Source organism: Melanotaenia boesemani, chromosome 4, assembly GCF_017639745.1.
Source record: "Melanotaenia boesemani isolate fMelBoe1 chromosome 4, fMelBoe1.pri, whole genome shotgun sequence".
Classification (NCBI taxonomy): domain Eukaryota; kingdom Metazoa; phylum Chordata; class Actinopteri; order Atheriniformes; family Melanotaeniidae; genus Melanotaenia; species Melanotaenia boesemani.
Window position 1 is genome coordinate 40535167 of NC_055685.1, and position 17724 is coordinate 40552890.

Below are 17724 nucleotides of genomic sequence, written 5' to 3' on the forward strand. Positions count from 1 at the left end.
GCCTGGACCTAAAAACCACCAACCAGACCAGAAATCTGGGTCTTGTGATGGACTCAGACCTAAAAACCACAAACCAGACCAGAAATCTGGGTCTAGTGAAGGACTCGGACCTAAAAACCACCAACCAGTCCAGAAATCTGGGTCTAGTGATGGACTCAGACCTAAATACGACCAACCAGACCAGAAATCTGGGTCTAGTGATGAACTCAGACCTAAAAACCACCAACCGGGCCAGAAATCTGGGTGTAGTGATGGGCTCAGACCTAAAAACCACCAACCAGGCCAGAAATCTGGGTCTAGTGATAGACTTAGACCTAAACTTTGAGAACCACATGAAGGGAACCACAAAGTCAGCCTACTATCAGCCTAAGAATATATCAAGGGTAAAAGATCTGATGTCTAAGCAGAACCTGGAAAAACTAGTCCAGCTTCCATCTTTAGTCGGCTTGATTATTGTAACAGTGTTTTGACAGGTTCTACCTAAAACATCAGTCAGACACCTGCAGCTGATCCAGAACTCTGCTGCTCCTATAAAACAGCATTAATCATTAAATACATAAAAAAGTATGTTTAAATTTGTTGCAGTTATTTTTTATGGCTCTATATGCATTTTTCAGAATAATTTAAAATGATATATGTATGTATGTATGTATGTATATATGTGTGTGAATGTATATATGTATATGAATGTACAGCCCCCAGTGATCCGATTACCACTGGTACTACCAGGGCTGGAATTACACCAGAGCTTTTGGGGAGCCTTATTTTCAGGTGTGCATTGTGACTTTGCAAGTCAAGTGCACGCGCATAAATATTAGTGCATGTAGTGTGGTCAAAAATATGGTTACTACCAAAAGACTACTACTGTATGCAGCTTGTTTAATCAGAAACAGGGATGGAAAGTTCTTTTAAAAAACATAAAAATAAGCATATTAAGTGTTTGTTGCTTGGATACTCACAGCACAAAACAAACAAACAATGCTGATGTCCACGGAAACAGAACGGATCACCTGTGTCGTTTAGAAGATTTAATTAATTTATTAATTAAATGAATAAACATAACAATGACAAATTAATGCTATTATTTTCAAGAAACATCAGGAACCTTATTGAAAAATTAAATGTAACATGAAAGTGGAATTATTATTAGGTCTCCCTCCTAAAGTATCCACTGAATGTCTTCAGGGGACTCAAACTCCCTTTAGCTCCCCTGTAATTCGAGCCCTGAGTCTTACTGTTGTCTTCACCTTCCAGGCTTTCTTTCTCCAGCTCTTTCTTGATTCCTTGGTATTTCTCCAGGTTTCTTCTTCCTCATATTTCCATCGTTGGGGATGGCTACATCCATCACTACGGCTTTCCTTTGCTGCTTATCCATGATCACCATGTCCGGTGTGTCGATCTGTATCTGAAAGTCCAGTTAGCTCAGATGGCAGGGCACACATCTCCCATGTTGGAGACCAGAGTTCAAATCTTGAGCAAGGCCCCTTCATGCTACTGCCTAATCACCTCATCATGAGTGCAAGCTGACAGAAAGAGGTACCAGCTCAGCTGTTCATCCGGTCTGCGTCAGGTACTGAGTATTATAGCGAGAAATGTATTACTGGAAGAAGATGCAAGCAAGGCACTGATGGAATGCTACTACCTTTAGTAACCCCAGTGAGCAGGGCTACATGAAAAGAATGTGAGATATATGGAAATATATCTATGGGGGCTGGGCACATTAATGCTTTATTACTACATTAACGCATTAATTGATTAACGGTATTAATTGTTTTTATAGCAGGTTAACAGTTTTTTTTTCCAAACTTCTTGCTTCTGGCTCTGAACCAGAGGAACTTCATACAGAAGGTGCATCAAGCCTGGCGAAAATTTTGATATTCTAAGGTCTGTATAGACTTCAATGCAAAAGTGGCTTAACAGCGCCACCTAGAAAAAAATAAAATCCCAAAATGAATGGGGTCCCCAAAGTCTACTTTGATGTATGAAGACAAAACTCGGTACACACGTGTAACACCCCAAGTCGAGCAAAAAAGTCAATTGAACACATTTTGCCATGGCAACAGGGTGCCCGCCATCTTGGAGTTTATGACCATTTTTTCCCCCCATTTTTTTCACTTTATACGCATCGTATTTGAACGAACTAGTCTGAGGGGATTTGTGCGAGTAACTCCAAACTCGATGTGAAGCATCCTGACAAGTTGGGGACCAAATGCTATTCAAATCTTTCTAATAGGAGAAAGCGTGTTACCCTGGCAACCGACAGAAAAAAGCCTTCTAGCCATGAAACACAGTTAGCTCTAATCTGCATAGGAATACATGGAACTGCACCAAAGTTGACAGTATTCATACTTGTTTGGTCCTTAACACATTACAACACCTGTTGCTATGGCAACATAGCATGTTAGCTAGCATATTAGCATACTAGAAAAAAAATGCTAAGTAGATATATCAACATTTCAGATTATCAGCTACACGTTTTACCATGTGACATAGCATGTTAGCCCGTTAGCTAACATGCTACTGCTACATTGCATTACCATGACAACATTCTGCTGGATTTACTGATGCCATGTTCACTTGAGTTCAACTTACTTAAAAAAATAGACATTATTAACTTGGTAAGTTTATGTTGATGCAATAAATGCAATTAAATAAATGAGCCAAATAAATACAGATTAAATTGGTGAAATTCACTCAAGCCTTTTGAGTACTCTAGTGAACAATGTGAGTTTGGTTGACTGTTTCCTTTCCAGTTGAACTGTGTTTAGGTGGGATTTAACTGGGTTAACTGGTATTTAATGCTTAGTATACAAACCTACATAAACAAACACACCCCTACACACAGACACATACACACATGCACACACACACACATATATATATACTAGTTGCTGGTATGTTTGTTGCTGTTCATGTTTTTTACAGGTGTTCTTCTCTCAGGTGACCCAATAGATGGTCTGCTGGTCTCTAGAAGCCTTTAGGATGTTCCTGCTTCTTTCCAGGTGCAGCAGCAGTTTAGCTCTGATTGCAGCTGTTGTGGTTTGTTTTCTACCTTTTGTTTTGTTCTCCATTTTTCTTTTTTCTTCCTATTTCTCCTCTATCCACCTTTTTCTTTCTGCTGTTTCTGCAGTCTGGTCCAGCGGTTATAAGCAAAACCCCATAATAAAGAATAACATTTAAGGGGCAAGGGGAGCCTCATGTCCAAAAGGCTCCTCTTGGCAGAGTAAATTATCTCAGCATGACATGGCAGCCAGACCATTGTTCTGCTGTCATGATGCTGGGCAGGACAGGTTTAATAACAAAACACTGCCACCACATGGAAACCTTTAGCAGCTTTGATCAGCTTCTGCCCTTCAGATCATCAAAGGTGAGAAATTAATCAGCAATAAATAAAGGCAAAAAATATACTTTTATCTTTTGTGGTTCTAGTCTTAGATCTTTAAAAGCACACCATATATGTGTTTTTAACAGATCAAGAACAAGAAAACAACTTTTAACTGGGAACTAGTTGCAGGAGCGGATTAATACTCGATAGTATAATATCAGACTACACTGAAGATTCAGATTAATCTTTATTCTTGCCACAAACAAAAAGACCAAAGACAGGAAATCTGAAAAGCAGATTTATAAATAAATTAAATTGATCATCTGCAAAAATTAATAGACTTCTGTAACTTGAAAGTGCACATTGACTGGATGATGTGACATCATTGGTGTTGTGGCATGCTCAGTAGCGTGTAGAGAAACCATGGAGCTCCAGTTTGGAAATGTCTTTCTCGTTGGAGAAAGTAGCTCTGTCAATCCGAGAACTGGGACTGCCGATGTTCTTCAGCCAGAGCTTCCTGCAGACACATGAGAGACAGGTGAAACATCTGGAAACATCTGTACCATGGTGAGCTTCTCCCCACACCAGCTGTTAACAAGCACTTTAACATATGATGGTGAATACCTGTTTAGTGGCTGGATAGCTCAGTTGGCAGGGCATCTGTCTCCTGTGTGGGAGAGTTTGATTCCCCAGGGGACAAATATCAATAACTTTAAGTTGGGTCCTTAGGCAAGGCCCTTAACCTTGCTGCCTAACCACTGTAAGTTACTTCGGATAAAAGCATCTACTAAAAGACGGTAATGTTTAAGCACCAGAGCTTGCTTCATTGTCTCCTTTAGGACACACTGGAGCATCAGGAAGCACATATTTCCTTTCCAGAATGCATTGCAGTTGCTGAGGTCAGTGGACCAATCAGAGGACACTGTGGTCAGATTTTCAGTCTGAATTTATTTGATCAGTAGTCTCAGTAGAAGCCAATGTGACCAGATCGAGTAGATGAAGAATTTATTGCTCATCTGTGGTTTCAGGAAATCCAAGCTGGGTTAGTGTGAGCCGATACTTTGACCACCCTCCATTACTACTACTATTGAACTGGACTGGGCTGGACACTACAGCTTTCTGTCCAGCTGGAACCACCTGTTCAGCTCTGTAAGACCAGTCATGTTCCCTCCTGGCCCATAACAATGCATTATGGGAAATGTAGTTCCTTTAAAGGATTCTAAAAATGGAAAACCATTAATGTGGAGTTTATGTGAAACTCCTCTGTGTAGTTTCCAGGCAGCTGATTGGATGGTGTATAGGAAAGCTTTCTGAATGATCAGTTTAGACTTACATTTCATTGACTTTATCCACAGGTCCCTGAATCTGACCAATCACGGTTCCTTGTCTTGTGTTTTTTACCCAGCCGCTGAGTCCCAGACTGCGACCCTGATCCTCCGTGTACTGAAGCAGCAACACAAAAACATGTCACCTATCTGATAATCAATATCCAGATTAGACAACAGACTGATAATCTGTCTGTATGACCATTTCAACACATCTGTCTGCAGATGTTACATAGCTTTGTCCTGAGAAGATCCATCACAGCTGGCAGGAAATGACATCATCATCTAAGTGGAAGTTGACTTTGTTTTTATTGTGAATGTGTATGGCCATGTTGTGATGGGGAAGTGGGAGGATTTCACATCTGGATGGAGTTAATGAGATCCAGACTGTAGCGGTGCAGGAAATATGAATTTAAATAATTTAGAGCAGTGGTGTCCAAGTCCGGTCCTCAAGGTCTACCATCCTACAACTTTTAGATGCAACCCTTCTCCAACAGACCTGAATTAAATGACTGGCTCGTCACCAGGCCTCTGCAGTGCTGAATAACATGCAGATGACATTTGATTCAGGTGTGTTGAAGAAGTGTTGCATCTAAAAGTTGCAGGACGGTAGACCTCGAGGACCGGACATGGGCACCCCTGATTTAGAGAAACCTCTCTGCTTCCCTAAATGTCCTCAGGTCATATATGTGTGTGTCAGACAGGTGGGGACTATAATTATCTTCAAAAATATGTGACCCCTGTGACCTCTGTTTGACCTCTGGAACCTTTGGGTGACCTTTGTATGAATCTTTTGACCTCTGTAACCTGTGTGACCTCTATGTAACCTCTGAGTGACCCCTGGGTGACCTCTGTATCCTGCATGTGACCTTTGTAACCCTGTGACCTCTGTAACCTCGATGACCTCTGGGTGACTTCTCTGTGACCTGTGTGTGACCTCTGTGTGTGTGTGTGTGTGTGTGTGTGTGTGTGTGTGACCTCTGTGACCTTACAGCTCATCACGGTTCAAAGGAAATGTGACTCAGATGTTTTTTGTGTGAGTTAACAAGTTAGAAATCAAAGGAAGCTCACAGATAGTTGTGCTGGTTAATGTACTGCAATCAGACCTCTGCAGAATCTGCCATTAGTCATTATTGATGGTGTAACAGAATTAACTATTCATGTTGTATTGTTTAAAATAGAAAATAAATGTATTAATTTAAAACATTTTTCAAACTGGGACCTCTCTCCATTTTTGTCTGCCAGCTCTGATGGTGCCTTCCTCTGGGCTCATCTGTTCTGCAGCAGGTTTTGTTGGGAACTTCAGATGTGTTTTTCAGGCCACAGCACATGCAACAGCCATGATTCTGTTAATGTGAAGTGGGAGCTCACCATCCTGAAGCAAACACCTGAGCACAAGTAGAACAGACAGCCAATGAAAACATTATTCAAGATTTACAGAAAAAAAAAAACAAAACAAAACATGGCAGACTGAAACGGGTCATCCTTAACATCATAGATCATGTGACCTACCCTGCACGTTTCCAAAAATCTCAAAATCTACTGAAGTTAGTTGGTCTTCAGACATGACGACAGTGAAGACACAAACCAGGATCAGAAACATGTCTGGGCTCTGCGTTCAGTTATTTTTAACTCTGAAATTAAAAACCACCACAAAAACTACTTCCTGTAAAAGTTGTCAAAGTAAAAGCATCACCACTGAGCTGTGTCACAATGATGTCAAGATTTATTGCTTTATTTTTGTCATTTTGATTTGTAGTTAATATTATCTGTGATTTTCTATTTTATTAAAATTTGATGTTCCACATATGATCCATGACTTTATATTTTATGATTTCTGTATCATTTTAAATGGGAAAGAATGAAAAAGGTCAAGATGTGATTACTTAGAAAAGATATCTTTTTAAAATCATCTTTAGGTGAAGCAGGTTGTCCAGTTTTTGTCCTCAATCAACGATGTGCTCTCAACGGACGATATGTGAAGAAAATTCATAGCGGCTCTCAACCGAGGCAGACGCTTTTCTTCTCCCTCCCTCTCCCACTCTGCCCTGCTACTGTCCTGTCATCTCTCTGAGCCTCTCTCTGCATTTCTTTCTGAAACTCAAATCTTGAGATATGGATTTGATCAGCTGGTCCCTAAATGCAATCGACCAAATTTATTCGAACCGGAAAACAGGTGTAGGGGAGCCTGCTTGTCCTGGCGGAACGTTTTATGCTGGATATGTGATGGATTCCTGGGGAGTGTGGAAAGTCATGTGTCTGTCAATCCTTTCTGTTGAGGACGCTGAAGACATCTATACATTTGGATTCATGATAACTGGGTTTCTGCTTTTTGGAGCGGGCGGTTTCCTGGCATATCGCAAAATTCGGACACTGTCGGCAGTCACTGGCAAGCTGCCGGATTTCTGTGCTGGTGTGTGCCGAGCTATGAACAATCAGGCTTTGGTGGTGCAGGAGCTGAATCGTAAACTGGAGGCTATTCAAGCTCTGGATGGCAAACTGGTTGCGATTTCTGAGCTTGTACGTAAGATGGTCACCAACTTGGAGAAGTTGTCGGCTCGGCTGGATGGAAATTGACCCACAAATTCGGATGATTGGAGTCGCCAGTGGGACCACTGAGAGACTCAAGGCAGACGAAACAGCTCTGGCCTGAACCAAAACAAATGCTGTTATCAAATTCGGCTCCCTGTACTGGCCTTGGATGGCTGGTTTAAAGTTCCCTGGAATGTTTTGTTGACGGATGCTCAGTCCCCCCATCCTACCCCCACCCTCCTCACGGGCGATGGACTTTAACCTGGATCAGCTCCCAAGGATGCCCACTATCATCAGGCGGCAGAGACTGTGAGGGAGAACTGGGACAAAGTTCATATGCTCACTTCTACGCACACACAAGCACCACACTCAAGTACACCACTACAGATACACCTCCCCGAGATTCACTGTCTGGGTCCCCCCCCACCTCCCTCCACTCCCGGGCAGTGGGTTGATTGGACGCGCTCTGAGAATGCAGCTGCGTCTGCACTTGCTGCGATGGGAGACCCCTCTCCCCCCCCCGCCACGTGTTTGATGTTGTGATTGTCTGAGTTATGTTCTTTATGTACTGAGGAGTGTTTTTTGTATCTCAATAATGGGCCCTTAGGCCCAGTGTGGAGATGCCTTTTTTTTATCCTCTCCAGCTACATCTTACTCCCCTAATGTTACCTTTCACCTATATCTAAGACAAGGAGCGCTGTTGAAACGGCTGCTCCGTCAGTCTGCCTGTTCTTGTTTGTGTTATATGTTGTTTTGTCTAGTCTTGGATGGGTTGTACTGAAAACATGAATTTCCCTGCAAGGGATTAATAAAGTATTTCTGATTCTGATTAGGGAAGCAGACTGGGTTGGAGATTAGAAATAAATCAGATAGATAAGAAGTAGAGAGGGTATGGATGTCTTGAATGTAAAGGGGAAGGGTTTGATGCTTCACCTGAAACCAGTGGAATTTATTTAGGACAGGAATGATATGAGGGGGCTGGTGATAATACAAGCCAGCTAGAGCTGATAAAGCTGCTCCAAAAATGGCGTCCTACCGCAGAAACTTGAGATCCCTCAGACCTACACAGCTGTCTGATGAGGTTTACTCTACCTTCCCTTCCCACCCAGACTTCTCCTTACTGTTAATGAGGCTACAGAAACACTCTGCTCCTCTCTCGCCTCCTCTCTGGACAAACTGTGTCCTCTAGTGTCCAAACCAGCCAGACAAAATTCTCCCAGTCCATGGCTCACAGAGGTTCTAAGGAATAACAGAACCGGACAGAAAGAAAGTGGCGCAAATCAAAAGAACACACTGACTTGTCTGAGTACCAGCAAAAACCTGAAACTTTCACATCCAGCCTAAAGGCGGCCAAGATAGCCTTTTATCAGAACAAGATCCGCAATGCTCCCAACACACGACATGTTCATGGTGTTTAACTCTCTTCTATCTCCACCACCTGCTCAGCCTCCCACTGTGCTGACTGCAGAAATGTTTGCTTCCTACTTCACTGAAAAGGTTGCTACCATCAGTAACCAATTCACTGAGCCTGACCAACTCAGCCTTACCAAACCAGCTACTGGTGCCTCACTCTGCTCCTTCCGCTCTCTAAATGAGGACCAAGTCTCTAAACTTCTAGTCAACTCAAAACCCACGACCTGTCCTCTTGATCCTGTTCCCTCTGACATCCTGCAGAGCATTTTACCTACAATCAAACCTGCAGTAACCCATATTATCACCTCCTCTCTTAAATCCGGTGTCTTTCCTTCTGCCTTCAAGCAAGCTCGAGTTCCCCCGCTGCTGAAGAAACCCACACTCAACCCAGCCCAGGTTGGAAACTATCGGCCGGTCTCATTGCTTCCATTCATGTCTAAACTACTAGAGCGGGCCGTCTTCAGTCAGGTCTCACAGTTCCTCCAAGACAACAACCTGTTAGATCCATATCAGTCTGGCTATAGGCAAAGCCGCTCTACTGAACCGGCTCTCCTGTCAGTTACTGATTCCCTACGGGTTGCCAGATCCGCTGGTCAATCCTCAGCCCTTATACTGCTGGACCTGTCTGCTGCCTTTGACACGGTCAACCATCATATACTGTTCTCCACACTCTCGGAGCTTGGCATCTCAGGATCTGTCCTCTCGTGGTTTACATCCTACCTCACAGGGAGATCATTCAAAGTATCTTGGCGAGGGGGAATGTCCAGATCAAATGTGCTGACAACAGGGGTGCCTCAGTGCTCGGTACTTGGCCCTCTTCTCTTTTCACTATACACCTCCTCACTCGGTGCATCATTAGCTCTCATGGTTTCTCCTACCACTGCTATGCAGATGACACTCAGCTTTTCCTTTCTTTCCCACCTGACGACACAACCGTCTCAATGTGAATATCAGCATGTTGCTGATATCTCCGCATGGATGAAGGATCGTCACCTTCAGCTAAATCTGTCCAAGACCGAGCTTATTGTCTTTCCAGCCAATCCTTCCTTACCGCCACAGATAAGTGTGCAGCTTGACTCCATCACGCTTGTACCTACGTCTTCTACCAGGAATCTTGGTGTCATGGTAGACAACCAGCTGACCTTTAAGGACCATGTTGCCTCGGTTGCTGGATCTTGCCGATTTGCTCTCTACAATATCAGGAGGATCAGACCCTACCTGACTGAACACACGGCCCAGCTCCTGGTCCAGGCTCTGGTCATTTCACGCATTGACTACTGCAAGTCCTTACTGGCTGGCCTGCCTGCATGCTCAGTTAAACCTCTGCAGATGATCCAGAATGCAGCAGCACGTCTGGTCTTCAACCAGCCCAAAAGAGCTCATGTCACTCCACTGCTAATCGCTCTCCACTGGCTTCCAGTTGCAGCGCATCAGATTCAAAGCTCTGCTTCTGGCTTACAAAACAATAACCCAAACGGCTCCGGTCTACCTCCACTCCTTAATCCAGAGCTACACTCCCTCTCCACAGTTACGCTCTGCCAGTGAAAGACGCCTAGTGCTCCCACCACAAGGTGGCGCCACATCAGTAGCTAGACTCTTCTCCTCTGTTGTTCCCTGGTGGTGGAACCATCTACCAAACTCCGTCCGATCAGCAGAGTCCTTATCCACTTTTAAGAGCAAGCTAAAGTCTGCTAAATGGCTGTAGAATACAATAGAATCATTCAAATCCCCTAAACTACCCTGATGAGAATAGTCATGCCCTCACCTGGTCTAGCCAGGCACCACAACCACCACATCCAATTCCCTGATCATCCACACCTGTTCCTCATCATCTCACCCTGACACATTCACTCCAGTCCTGCCCTTTAGTCAATCTCTCCCCGGATCCCTGTTCAGTCACACCTGTCTCCCATCAACTCACTAGTCCTCATATTCCCCAGGTCCATGTTCATTCCCTGTTGGACCTTGATGCTCTACAGGAGAGGATCCCGCTCCTCTCCTGTACTCACTCCGTGAATCTCCAGTCAGTCCTTCCATTACTTGCCTGAGTAAGAAGAGTCCTCTTTGTTCTCCATTATAATGAGGTTATGTTAACTTTCTCCTGTCTCCATGAGGGCCATGTATGACAGGAATGAAGCCCTAGTTTGTTAGTCTTGCATCTCAAAGGCAGGTATCTGCATTTGGAGGGGAGCAACCTGAACACTTGGTGTGGGGGATGGTCTGGATCTACCAAAATCAGTCTGAGAGATCTTGGTCCAGACTGATTTTAGTCCAAAGCTCTGGGGTGGATTAAAGAACTGGCTCCCAACCTGGGTTCTTGGACCCCCCAGGTGGGTCCCCCAAAGAAGGCATGGGGTCCTTGAGGCCTTGACCATTCAGATCCATTGTGATTATTATCCAACATTGTCCCTATTTTAAGAAAAGAATGTATGTATATATGGAATAATAGGTCTCAGTCAGAATACATTATGTTGAGAATCTTACTTTTGAAAGCATCTGTGGCTTTTCAGTGTTTGAATGAAAGGGGTCCCCAAAGAAAGTAGGTTGGGAACCACTAGATTGGGGGACCCAAATGCAGGCTTGACAAGGCAGGAGGCAGGGCAGTGCAGGAACAAGGTTGTAACAATGATGCACTGGATAACACAGGAAATGCAACGAGAACAAGACATGGACGAAACATGACATGAAGACTACAATGAAATGGCAAGGAGGAACTGAAACCAATAGGCTTAAAAACAGCAAAGGACTAATAAGAAACAGGTGAAGTAAATGAACAAATTAAACCAACTGAATTAATGAACAGGAAGCAAAAAGCAAAACAGAATACACAACATGAAAACATACAAAGAAAAAAGTAAAAAAACAGACCTAAACATGACAAGACTACAAAAACCTCAATCAAAATCCACAGACTGCCACGATCTGAGGATGTAGAGCGGAGGGGAACCCAAAGACAGAACACACACAGTTTGCGGGAGAAAATAACAGTGTTTATTGATAATAATTGTGAAAGGCTTGGTCCAGGTCCGGGATGCTCTTCCTAAGAGAGTGCAGACGGTTAGTGTGGATATGATGAGAGGTATGGGAAATAACTGCGGGGAGCAACGGCTTACTGTGTTCCAGTGGGGGGAATGACGGCGGAGGGGGTAAGCCAGGGAAGGATCTCCAGTTACGGGGGAAGTGTTGGATGACTGGCAGGGCGAGCAGGCAGGTAAAACTTTAGGCGATGAGGTGGTGGAAGGAGATGTCTTGGTCCAGAGCTGCTAGTAAGTTCCAAGGGGTGGATGTCAATGTGCTGAGGAGTAGAGATCACAAGGTTAGGTTTAAATGCAAAGCAACGTATGAAGATCACTAGGGCAGGCCTGATTACCACACAGAATTGTGAGACAATATGGCAATGACTGGAGCTCCTGCTTGTCCTTAAATAGCTGGGAGGAGAGCCGGATAACGAGCCTGATGATGAGCTGCAGGTGGTGTCAATTGTGGTTCCAGTCTCCGCCCTAAGTCCCCATGGCAACCTGCTCAGCCCTACCTGCAAACTTCAGACACACACAGAGCACAACCATGACACAGACCATGACAAGATCAGTCTGGACCTACCAGGATCAGTCTGGATCTTTTCTGTTAAAAGACCAAATCAGCAGATGAAGTGAAAAAATAATAAAGACCTGATAAAATCTGAGGAAAATATTCACTGATGGTCCAACTTACAAAGCAAATCCATGTGGACTAAAAAAGTTATCAAATATAATCCCCTGTTCCTGTACCTGGTCAACCAGAAATAACTGCAAAGTATCTGTCCTAAAATCATAAGTAGGCAGATTGTCCTGATTTTCGTGAAAAAACATGTAATGCGGCTTTCCGGTCTGTCCTGAAAACCACAGGTAAGGGGACTAACTGTCCTAAAACCTGAGATGTTGTTGATAATGAGATTGGACAGTGTTCTGTTAATGGCACCTTTTATGAAGCTGTGTCATAACTGACAGCTGTGCATATATTACGGGTACAAACATAAGGGTAATTTTTGCTAGGTTTTCTGTGTATGTGGTGTTTGATTGTTACTTACCGCCCTCCTCCTATCCACACCTTTTCTTGGTTCAAAACCGAGTCAACACTCCCAATCATCTGTTAAATCGCCAACCTTCCCAGATGTGGAAGTAACATCACAATCACATGACCACTCAAGTACGCACCAAAACATTTCTATCTTTAAAAAATTTATCATTTTTGTAGTTAAGATACTGTGATAAAGATGTTTATCCTGAATAATTATGTATAAATTGTTTTTTTATTATTTGTATTCATATGAACTTAAGAAGAACTTGATAAAAACTGATTTATGTGTAGAAATCTGGAATTTCTGAGCCTGAGTTAAGGGGCTTAGAGTATTTAAAGAAACGTTTCAGAGGTTATGTGGGGTTCACTGGAGGGTCATTTAGTTGCATAACTAACATTTGGAAGGAGGCTCTATGAACTGAGGTTGGACTATTTGGATATTTGTCTGGTCTAAGGAAAGACAAATGGTATATATTTGTGTGTTTTTTTTTCATTCTGGTAAATATGTAAATAATTATTGCACTGTAGTTTTGGACATATTTGCACAGTTTATGAGCAATGATTATTGCATTAACAAAGAACCTCATCACAGTGGCACTAAGTCTGAGGAGATGTAAGAGATGAAAGTTTATACTTATGTAACCCTTTTCACCATCAGCTCGTATATTAAGGAACCTGCCTTATGCAGTCAGGTGAACTCTTAATTGGTCCTCAAAATTTCGTATGGTGAAGGGGACATTTCACAATTAAATCACTGTCCAGGGTGATGCATGATTCTCATTCTCTCTTGAAAACAGAACAAGACAAAATAAAACAAAATAAACCCAGGCATTGGTATTTTTCTTTTAGTTAAAATTATTTAACCTGAGTGCACTCTTAGTGTTTTTTGCAAGCTTGCATTATCCCATTGGCACGCTTAAAGTTGGAGCTCATGATGTAACCTCTTAACAGTACCTTGGGTGTCTGTGAAGTCTGCAGGAATTAGCTGTAGCTGATGAATCACGTCTTTCGCCACATCTAACACTTGTTTCTGCCTGCAGTAGCTCACAGTGAGGAACCCCGTTCTCCCTGAGCAGCAGCAAAGCTGACTGTTACGATCAAGGGCTGTGTGTGGGTCATGTTCGTTTTCTAGTTATGGTTTTGGATTATAGTTCTGGTTTTTGTCGTTAGTTTCTGCTTTAAGGTCATGGTTTGGGGTTTTGGTTTTGTCATGTTAGTTTTTCCCTTGTGTGCTCTGTGGTTTCTGTTTCTGCCTCGTTAGAACACCTGGTCTAATTAGTCATCCACTTCACCTGTTCCCTATTACTCCTTCCATGTATATATGTCCTTGGTTTTCAGTCACTCCTTGTCAGATCCTCTTGTGTCCTCTTATGTAGTCATATGCGGTACATGTTATGGTTTATCCCCTGTCTTGTTTGGTTCCCTGTCTTGAGTTTTGGGAAATAAACCCTGTTACTTGCACCGAGTTCTGCCTCCTGCCCTGACTGCCTGCACTTGGGTCCTCACCTCCACCGCAGACCGTGACAGTAGGATCTGACCAGAACCGGACCCAGCAGGCAGAATGAGCTGGCCGCCGGCTCCGCGCTTCACGTCTCCAGAGTCCCCATCGGCTCCACTCCTCACGCCATGGGTGATGCCACCAGTTCCACGGTCGGAGTCTCCGGTTTCACCACCAATTCTGAGGTCCACGTCTCGGGTGTTGCCAGTGGCTCCGAGGTCTACGTTACAGAGGCCACCACCAGCTCCACACTCTACGTCACAGGTGTCACCACCAGCTTTGATGTCCATGTCTCTGCCTCCAGCTCCAGTGCCTCAGCTTGCCACGCCGGCTCCCAGGTCTGCTCCAGTGCTTCATAGCCCCAAGCCGGCTCCTAGGTCTGCTCCAGTTCTTCAGCGTCCAACGGCAGCTCCAAGGTCCTGCCCAGCACTGCAATGTCTGACGCCAGCTCTGAGGTCCTGCCCAGCTCTTCGGCGTCCCACGCCGGCACCCAGGTCCTGCCCGTCTCTTCAGATTCCTGTCCCTGAGGGGGTCAATGGTTGTGACGCCTCTACTGGTTCCTGTCCCTGAGGGGGTCAACGGTTGTGACGCCTCTCTTCTGGTTCCTGTCCCTGAGGTAGTCTCCATTCAAGACGCTCCTCTCCCTCTTCTGGTCCCTGTTCCTGAGGAGGTCCCTGGTCAAGATGCTCCTTTTCCTCTTCTGGTCCCCGGCGCCGAGGAGATCGCTCCTACCTCGCTGCCTGAGGTTGGCGATTTGACTATGCTATGTTCTCTGGTCCCAGGGCTCGTCACGTTATGGTGCCTGTTGAGCCCTCCGAATAGTCAGTCCCAGTCAGTCCGCCTTCCAGAGATTCAGTCTCCGGAGATCCAGCCTGCTCCGCCTCCGGAGATCCAGCCTGCCCAGCCTCCGGAGATCCAGCCTGCCCGTCCTTCTGAGTGCCGGTCCAAGCCTGCCCGTCCGCCAGAAACCATGTTGTCAGTGCGTCCTCCAGGTCGTCCTCCAGAGGTCCGGCCCAAGTCTTCTCGACCTCCTGGTCGACCACCGAAGATTCTGCCCCGGTCTGTCCGGCCCCCAGGCCGGCCTCCTGACCTGACCCTGCTGTCTGCTCGGCCTCCGGGTCGCCCCCTGAACTGACCCTGCTGTTTGCTCGGCCTCCGGGTCGCCCCCTGAACTGACCCTGCTGTCTGCTCGGCTTCCAGGTCGCCCCCCTGAACTTTGTCGTGAAGCCTGTTTTGGCCTGGCAGCGTTCAAATGAATAAAAAAAAAAAAGGTTCAATCCATTCTGGAATGGCCAAAACCCAACACCATAAAGGCCCTCCAGCGTTTCCTGGGTTTTGCAAACTTTTACAGACAATTCATACGAAACTTCAGCACCTTGAACACTCCTCTCATAGCCATGCTAAAGAATAAACATAGAAACCTCTCCTGGACTTCAGAAGCCAAAACAGCCTTTCAAAAGTTGCAACAAGCCTTCATCACAGCACCTGTTTTACGACATCCTGATCCAGAACTACCCTTTGCTGTCGAGGTGGATGCTTCTACTACCGGTGTCGGAGCTGTGCTGTCATAACGGTCTGGAGATCCACCCCGCCTTCATCCATGCACATTTTTTTCAAAGAAATTAAGTCCTGCTGAACACAACTATGACATAGGTAATTGTGAGCTACTCGCTATTAAACTTGCACTGGAAGAATAGCGACATTGGTTAGAGGGAGCAGCACACCTGTTCTCACGGACCATAAGAACTTATACTACATCAGAGCAGCCCAACGTCTTAACCCCCGTCAAGCCATGTGGGCTCTCTTTTTCACCAGATTCAATTTCTCTATTAATAATGTTCCAGGATCCAAGAACAGTCATGCGGATGCCCTGTCCTGGGTTAATGAGAAGGAAGAAGTGTCTGAGGTACCAGAGCCCATTCTACCAGTGCAGGTTACGGTCGGAGCCATTTAGTGGGACCTGGAAGAACACATCCAGGAAGCGCTTATGGAGCACACTGCACCCCCAGAGACACAGGCAGGTCGTATCTTTGTTCAACCAGGATTTTGGCAGCTACTTATAGAGACTGCTCATGCTTCCCCAGGTACAGGTCATCCTGGTCATCAAGCTACCCTAGGATTGCTGCAACATCGTTATTGGTGGCCCGAAATGTCCTCCCAGATACGCAGATTCGTGGCCGCATGTGTAGCCTGCGCCCAAACAAAAAGCCCTAGACATCTCCCAGAAGAGAAATTGCCACCATTACCCATTCCACAATAGCCCTGGTCCCACTTAGGAGTGGATTACTTACCAAACCTTCCTGCTTCACAAGGTAACACCTGCATTCTGGTTGTAGTGGACAAATTTTCAAAAGCCTGTAAGCTGATACCGTTTGCCAGTATCCCCACAGCAGCTGATACTGCCAGGGCAATATTCAAACACGTTTTCAGGAACTTTGGGCTCCCAGAGGACATCGTATCAGGTCAGGGTTCCCAGTTCACATCCCGTTTCTGGCACTCCTTTCTCCGGTTACTGGGGGTTTCTGTCAGTTTATCGTCTGGATACCATCCTCAAACCAACGGCCAGACAGAATGTAAAATACAAGAAGTGAGCAGATTCCTAAGGACCTTCTGTCACACACATCCCACCTGATGGAGTGAATTTCTACCGTGGGCAGTACTGTCACAGCTGCACCAGGCTCTGCCACGGACACACCCTCTTCTGCCAATCACCACTGCTCTCCCGCTCCGGAATACTTATCACACATACCTGCAAGCAATCCATCACTGGGCTTTATAAGCTCCAACTCTTCTTCCATTCCTCGTCGGACCTCGTTTATGCTTACTGGACTATTCCTCTTCCCCTTCCTGGCCCCAACTCACCTGGCTTGTCATTTGGACTCTGATGAACCCTGTCCATCTTAAGCCCCTAATCAAGAAATATCTTATCAGTAATAGGCAAGGCAAGGCAAGGCAGTTTATTTGTATAGCACATTTCATGTACAGGACAATTCAAAGTGCTTTACATAAAACAAAGACATTACAGATATTTAGAATAGTAAAAGGCATCAACACATAATCAACACATAATCACAATAAAATAATAAATTACATTAAAATGATTAAAAGCAAGATAAGTTAAAAAAAAGTTACCGTGCAGATTTCATGCATAAGCGCATGAGAAAAGAAATGTTTTTAACCTGGATTTAAAAATGTCTACATTTGGGGAAAGTTTAATCTCCACTGGCAGTTTGTTCCACTTGTTTGCAGCATAACAGCTAAATGCTGCTTCTCCATGTTTAGTCTGGACTCTGGCCTGGACTAGTTGACCAGAGTCTTTGGATCTAAGAGCTCTGCTAGGTTTATATTCTCTGAACATATGTATGTTTGGTTTGTGGCAGTCTCTGTTGTATTCTGAGTTATACAAGGTACCGTTAACAGATTAGATCGATTCACCCTACAAACTGACCGTGTTTGATTCCTTATTTTACTAACTAACACAGGAATCCTACTGGGTCCAGGCTTGATCTCAGAACAGCTGTCAGTAGTAGCAAAACTACAGCAAGGACCCTGAACGCATCATGGCATGTTATCTT

The 17724-nt window shown here is 44.7% G+C and overlaps 1 protein-coding gene across 2 annotated transcripts; it reads right to left on the bottom strand.

The window, feature by feature from the left end:
* Positions 1 to 3576: 3576 nt before the first annotated feature.
* Positions 3577 to 6261, bottom strand: LOC121637615 (acylphosphatase-2-like). Of its 2 annotated transcripts, XM_041981776.1 has the most exons (4): positions 6163 to 6261; positions 6022 to 6038; positions 4659 to 4768; positions 3577 to 3842 (listed from the first exon to the last, which is right to left on the bottom strand). In XM_041981776.1, the coding sequence occupies exons 1-4, from the start codon at positions 6251 to 6253 to the stop codon at positions 3728 to 3730; spliced, it is 333 nt and encodes a 110-aa protein (XP_041837710.1). In that variant the 5' UTR covers positions 6254 to 6261; the 3' UTR covers positions 3577 to 3727. The 2 variants fall into 2 exon arrangements, with proteins under 2 accessions (XP_041837710.1, XP_041837711.1); XM_041981777.1 differs by lacking the exons at positions 6022 to 6038; positions 6163 to 6261 and adding an exon at positions 5873 to 5994.
* Between the last annotated feature and the right edge of the window lie 11463 nt (positions 6262 to 17724).